Source organism: Phalaenopsis equestris, unplaced genomic scaffold (genome assembly GCF_001263595.1).
Source record: "Phalaenopsis equestris unplaced genomic scaffold, ASM126359v1 Scaffold000258, whole genome shotgun sequence".
NCBI classification, from domain to species: Eukaryota; Viridiplantae; Streptophyta; class Magnoliopsida; order Asparagales; family Orchidaceae; genus Phalaenopsis; species Phalaenopsis equestris.
In genome coordinates, this window is record NW_018164700.1 from 1,200,036 (window position 1) to 1,207,057 (window position 7,022).

Sequence of the window (7,022 nt, forward strand, 5' to 3'; positions counted from 1 at the left end):
GCTAGATCGGTTGAAATCAACAAGCCTTAGTTTGACAAGATTTGCTCATTCGATTTGTGTTGAATCTGGATTGTCAGTTAGCCTTTGATGGTCTTTGCGTCAGCAAGACTCAACTTGATCGATTTGGTTTTTCTGATTGACTTGTTTAGTCTGATTGTCGACTATTGATCCTCGGATGAGGGGGTCGTTCTGGATGCTCTGTGTAATTAGGTCACGACCAAGTATTGACTCCTAATGAGCAATCTCGATGGCTTCCGTGAGATGAGTAAAGATGATGAATTCTCCTTAGTTTGACAAGATTTGCTCATTCGATTGTGTTGAATCTGGATTGTCAGTCAGTCTTTGATGGTCTTTGCGTCGACAAGACTCAACTTGATCAATTTGGCATTTTTGATTGACTTGTTTAGTCTTACTGTCGACTATTGATCCTCGGATGAGGGGGTCGTTATGGATGCTCTGTGTGATTAGGTCACGACCAATTATTGACTCCTAATGAGCAATCTTGATGGCTTCCGTGAGATGAGTAAAGATGATGAATTCTTCTCTTAAGTCGGATTGTAGAAAGAGACAGGGCAATGCTTCTGCATTGCTTGGTTAGCTTTAGCCTTTGATTTGAATTACCTATAACCAGACGACTTCAACTCCCAGTTCTGTGGGGCTACATTTAGCCGAGTAGGTCATTCAGTCTTCCGCTAGTGAGTCTTCTGAAAACTTTATCAAGGTTTGTTTACAATTAAATCAAGGCTTTTTTATAAATAATATCATTCATTTGCTTATATTTTAGACTCAACAAACTTTATTTGATGCAACTTCTTTATTTTTTCAAACAAGCTATTTGTATGAAGCTCGACTAAAGTTCAGTTAGGGCTCAATTATAGTTCTTTTATTTTGTTAAAAGAGCTACTTATTAACAGGCTAAGAAATTCCTGCATGAATAAAGCTCAAATTGAGCTTGGTCTGAGCTTGAATAAGGTTTACATAAATGAGCTAAATCTCAAACCCATTCTTATAAGTTTGAATTGAGCTTGAGCCAAGCATAAACTTGTTTTTTTATAAAAAAACTCTGTTTCGCTTAACACATTTCATTTGGAGCCATCGTCTCAACTATAACACTCATGAAATTGATCATATTAAAGTAATACTGAGATGTTACCACATTGAATGAAATAACATTCTCGTAAAAATTATTTTTAATATCCATCCAGACTTATCCATGAATTTTCTTATCATGCACTAGAGACATCTTCTAAGATACAACTACCACATGTCCATGACTCCATATTTTACATATAGTCATTCATAGGTTCTTTCGCATCCCTCTTAGATATTGGTGGCAAAAATTGCGAGGCGTCGCTAACACTGCTCTCGCTCCTATAACGAAAGTAGACATTACTTCGGTCATCAAATTATAGTCATGCATGCTCTAGCATCCCCAATTTATTTCTAGACAATTGGATCTCCACTTTCAAAGTATATGACATTTTGGTGCACTATTCTCTTGCAATATAAAGATGTATTCGTAAATCATTGTAACACGCAAAAAATCCTTTTAATTATCTACTCTCACTAATTATATTTTAAATATACATATATTTTTGTCATTTCCTCCAATGTTAACTTACACCCTATGTTTATGTAAATAAAAACAAATTTATATAATTTTATAAATCTAATTATGAAATTAAAAAAAAACTATTTATTACAAAATAGTTAAAATTATTATCTTAAATAAAAAATAAATTTGTTTATGTAAATCACTTCTATGAGGTGCGTTTTATTTTTAAAAAATATTTTTTATTTAAAATGTGATTAAACCCATAAATTTGTTTATGTAAATCACTTAAATAAAAAAAAAATTTATTGATGCCACTTTAAAATTGTGGTCAGAATGTTGGAGAAAGCGGAGATTATTTAGGAAGAAGAAATATGCGTGGACTCTTCTTATTTTACAATTCCAGGTAAATCATCACCAAGCGGGGAATCGACTTCTGCTCGCTGTCAGTCTCGATCACCATGGGTCACTGGCTGGGGGAAAGCGAGGCTGAAGAAGGTGTGGTATGCCTGGAAGGGAAGAAGGCGATCCTGGTACCATACATGTGGGAGCATGTTCCGAAGTATCACGAGTGGATGAAGGACCCGGCACTGCTCCTCGCCACTGGATCAGAGCCACTCACCCTAGATCAGGAGTACGATATGCATCTTTCCTGGACCAAGGACCCCAATAGTATTGTCCTTCTCTCCTCTTCACCTTCTCCCCTTTCCTATTTTCATCTCCCTCTTTCTAATGATAAGGATTGTTGATTTTGATGCAGAACATACGTTTATTGTGTTGGATAGGGAGTTGATTAAAGGAGAATTTTCTCATGGAGAGCCCCATATTGAAGGTTTTTTGTTTTCTACTTTGCGTGTGCTTCACCCGGCTGTTTCTATTTTCTCTGTTATTCTGTTTCATTTCTAGGGTTTAGGTAAATGTTGTTGACCCATTGATTGAATATTTGGGTGAGGCCTTCAGGCGATGATAAAGAAGTTAACCAGTTTGATCTTTGAATTTGTCATTGTTGGAACGCTAACTGTGGAGATTTCCCGTTGAACTCTTTACTCATTTTCTGGTAAATAATGAACTGGAATGTTTCAGGTCCCTTGTTATTTTCCGGAGGAAGAGAGGGAGGTCTGGAATATTCCTCATGAAATCTTGAATCTCTCTCTTTAGTAGGGGTCCAGGCTATCAGTATGCTTGATGAAATGCTCGAACTCGCTTATTTCTGTATCCGATATTTCATTTTGCGTAGTTTGTTGAATAAGTAACACGATACTGCAAAATTAGTTCAACAACTGATTTACAACACGATCAAATTATCTAGCCTCTAAAAACAAATAAATATGAATTAATCTCTTTCTTCTGTTTGAAACAAGATATCTTACAAGCAAGAATATTCACAGGACTGAATGTAAACTTAATCTACAAATGAGAAATAAAATGAGGTATTTGACCAAAGACGACAAAGATTATGTGGTTCGGCAGGGGGTACTTACATCCATGTGAAGAAATCAAAACTTAGCTTTTGTTGATTCCAGAGCAAGCTTGGTTACAGGTTTTCAAGCCTCACTCAGACCTTGATCAATGATATGTGCTTTGTTTTTTCTATAAATCTTTTAAACCATATTTCATTGATACAGTCCAAACTTGTATGAATAAGTAGTTAAAATATTTCACATAACCCATTGCAACCACCTCTAATTTCCTTCTGATTTTTGTCAGGATATGAAAAATGTAGCAGCTAATGAATGACCTAAAATATTTCTTATTCCTTGCAAGATCCAACCTTAACATGTACTCTTTCCATCCTCCCTCAAAGATACTCGTCATTCCACTAGGAGAAGCCCTCTTGGTTTAGATCCTGCAGCCTTCCTAATGAATCCAACCCAAGCACGAGATCGTCTCGGGTTCTACCACTAGTCCACCTCATAAATCTTGATTGATTGAAGATGGAGCACTAAAGAACATACCTTCATATATTCTTCTTCTATCGTTCATAGTTCTCAATCCCAATTCCCTACTATTGATCTTGTCTTTTCTCTCTTGTTTGCGTCTTTTGGTTAGATCCCTTTGCATGATATTTCTCTGCCCTTCGACCATTTCCTGTAGAAGTTTGATGAATATCCTAGATGTTAATTAACTTCAACTTTTATAGATATAACCAATTATGCACCCTTCACCCAAAAGTAAGAACAATTACGCAGAAAAGCAAGAATTCTAAATTCGATTGGTTTGATTAAGGCTTAGCCTCGGTTTGATTCTTCTTTAACCTTAGTTTGACCACAGTTGACTTTGGTCAACCATCCTACAAAACTTCATAAACTCTTCCCTTCACTTAGGTGGAATGCTATGTAGGGTGCATGATGAGTTTTGACAACAACAATAAAGCCTTATTCCCACTACGTGGGGTCGGCTACATGAATCCTTTTTCTCCATTGTGTCCTATTTAGTGTCACATTTTCATTTAGTTCTAAAAAAAAATTAAGATAATTTTTACAATAAGCCCAAATCTTCCTAGTTCTACCTCTGTATTTCTTAACATAAGTTGAATCTAAAACAAACAACTCGAAATTTAATCACAAACATCACACAAAACTATAATTGCAACAGACGGCCAACATTTAATGCAATCAAACCATCTAAGACGACTCTCTCTAATTTTGTCCGTCACTGGAGCTACACCAACCCTATGATAGAGATATTCATTTTGCAATTTGTCTCTAAGTGTAAAGCCACTCATCCACCTAATCATTCTCATCTCGACAACACTTGACTTAGTATTATGCTTCTCTTTTAAAGGCTAACATTCAGTGCCATAGAGCATTGCAGGTCTCACCACCATCTTATAAATTTTTTCTTTCAGTCTAAGTAGTACTTTTCTATCACACAAAAGGCCCGAAGCATTCCTCCACTTCAACCAACCAACTTGAATTCTACTATTAACATCCCTATCTATATCGCCGTCTAGGTCCACCTAGATGGCGTGATCCTAGGAGAATGAAGGCTCGAAACAAGAATCCGCTGCAACCAAAAGAGTCTAAGGGATTTGGTTGATATATCCAACTACTGAGATTTCTTAGGATGTTGGTTCGCTTCACAAATGACCAACTACTAAGACTAAGCAGGAAATCAAAAAATCCCAATGAAGTTGTAAATTGATTAGATTCCTACGACTGATGGATCTCTAATGTATCACATGATTAAGAGCCCATCACCATGCACAATCCACTTTTTTTATCTAGTAGATTCATTAGGACTATTTGTTGAACTACTTGTTGAACTACCCGCTAAACTGATCCACTAGACCTAGCTTTCGGGTTAAGCTGACTGATTAGTTTACTTTTTCGGCCTCTCCACCAATTGTCTAAGTGCCAACTGTTGCATTTTTACTAGTCAATATGGTTTTTAGATTATCCGTTAAGTTCGCCCAGTCAGTGGTGCTCGAGAAACAAATAGCCGAAGTAACGATCAACATTGAAGGGTTGAGATATGTCTCATCATCAATTATGTGACGCTTGACACCTACGTCGTGATCTTTTCGTTAAGACATTGTTGACAGACTTTGTGCCTTTAGATTCATAATTTAATGTTCTTTTCTCTTTCTATACTTCTGGGTTGTGGTGGAACCGACCTCTTTTTTTAGAGGGGGCAAACTTATTATATAAAAAATAAAATTGGCTTTTCCCGCGTTTTGTCCCTGCTTTTTCTTCTCTGGATGAGACCGTCGGGGCAAATCCGAGGAATGATGAGGCAAATTCTCTCTCCCTCTCTCTCTCTCTCTGAGGGTTATTCACTAGATCGTCTCATCCGTTCTTCCGGTGGGTGATCATTGAAAAGTTGGAGAATTTATGTCTGGAGAACAAATCCACTCTCTTTTTTTGTACTTTCCTTACGCATGTTTCTTCCGAGTTGTATGAGCCCACAAACAATACGGGAGCCTTTTTCCTAGAACGACTGGACTGGTACTTTTTTTTTCCCTTTTTAATTTTTGTTTTTATAATTTTATACATTCTTTTTGTGCTGCTTTTTTTATTATCGTATTAGTTGAATGAGCTTTCCCTAACATATTTTTAGAATTTAGTACATGTGCTCAGAACGGCTTTAACCGTCTTTGAGTGCCTGATATGCGTATCAAGCATATGAATGAATTCAGTAATTATTTTGTGTAGTCAAGTAGCTTCTTTCGAGGCAAACTTAAAACTGTTTTGAACTTTATTTTGGCGCTGGAACTATCTTTATGCATTTCTTTTTTGGATGAAACTATCTATAAGAGAGGATTGCAGAGCTGACTTCACAGTGCTCTGAAGTATGTGCGTATTAAGCTCCATATTCTAGGGCATATGAAATTAGACATTCTTCTTTTGTTCATATAATTTATGATCTTTAAAGAATTCATGAAAAGCACGTTAAACATCCATAACAGAATTAATGTGATATGACTTGATTTATCTTTTTGGATTCACATTGAATGGATTTTAGTATAGAATTTTCATTGCATTGTTGGTGAAATATGTTTGTTATACTGAGTATTATAAACTAACTTTGGACAAAATGGTGCCAGCTATGGTTGGTGATGTCAATATATACATGAATGACCAAGATGACCTACTTCTTGCGGAAATTGAAATCATGATTGCTGAGCCAAAAAGGTATTAATGTTATTGGACTCGATTATTATTTGCAAGGAACTTTTTGTGGAATTGATCATAGGCTGCCTTTGCTCATAATTTTAACTTTTTTTTTTTTTTATGCTGTCATATTCCATCATTTGTTGTGCTCTTTTGTAATTAACTGCGCTTTGATGCCAAATGAAGGGGATGATTGTTTGGTGGGTATTAAGGTTGTCTTTTAAATTATGGTTCTCAATTTTAGTGGTTTTAGTTATGCTTCGAGGTTTTCCAATCCGAAACCAAGTATCATTTTCTCATAGTTTTTGGCTGATATTTAGCTCAAATTCTCGAGCAATTATTGAAGTTTTTGCTACAATTCTATGATTGAGGCCCTATCAAATTTTATGCGTGTTATAACGTGAGTTCAAATTAGATTCTTTTTTGTCTAAGAAATACTCTTTTTTGAAATATTCATTGATAATAGTTTAGCCAAAACCAAAACTAGATCTTAAAAATTTGAAATTTATAAAATTGTTGATACTATCAAAATTGAAACTTAGTAGCTATTTGGTACCTTTTTAAGTAAGATTTATGCAGGATTCACGGTAAATTCAGCCAAAAGACAAAATGCATGCACATAAATCCAACTCCCCATAAATCAGATTTTATCTTCCTTTCACCTCAAATCTCGGATTTACAAGATATATGTCGGTCAACTTATTTTTCTTTTCGATTAGATTGATTTAGATTTATTTGAAAAATATGATATATGAAAATAATTTTTGAGATTTAATTTAAATATAAAAGATATATAGTTTGGGTTTTGAAAGCAGTATGTTTTAATTTTTGAAAAATGAGACCAAATAGATCTCATT

At 35.3% G+C, this 7,022-nt stretch overlaps 1 protein-coding gene across 2 annotated transcripts in view; it reads left to right on the forward strand.

The window, feature by feature from the left end:
• The first annotated feature begins 1,896 nt into the window (after positions 1–1,896).
• Positions 1,897–7,022, forward strand: part of LOC110024496 (N-acetyltransferase 9-like protein) — a 17,938-nt gene continuing 12,812 nt past the window's right edge. For both annotated transcript variants that reach the window (XM_020724501.1, XM_020724499.1), the window contains exons 1-3: positions 1,897–2,224; positions 2,313–2,384; positions 6,099–6,186. In XM_020724501.1, the coding sequence (XP_020580160.1) occupies positions 2,014–2,224; positions 2,313–2,384; positions 6,099–6,186 (371 nt within the window). In that variant the 5' untranslated portion in view covers positions 1,897–2,013. The remainder of the gene's footprint in view (positions 2,225–2,312; positions 2,385–6,098; positions 6,187–7,022) is intronic.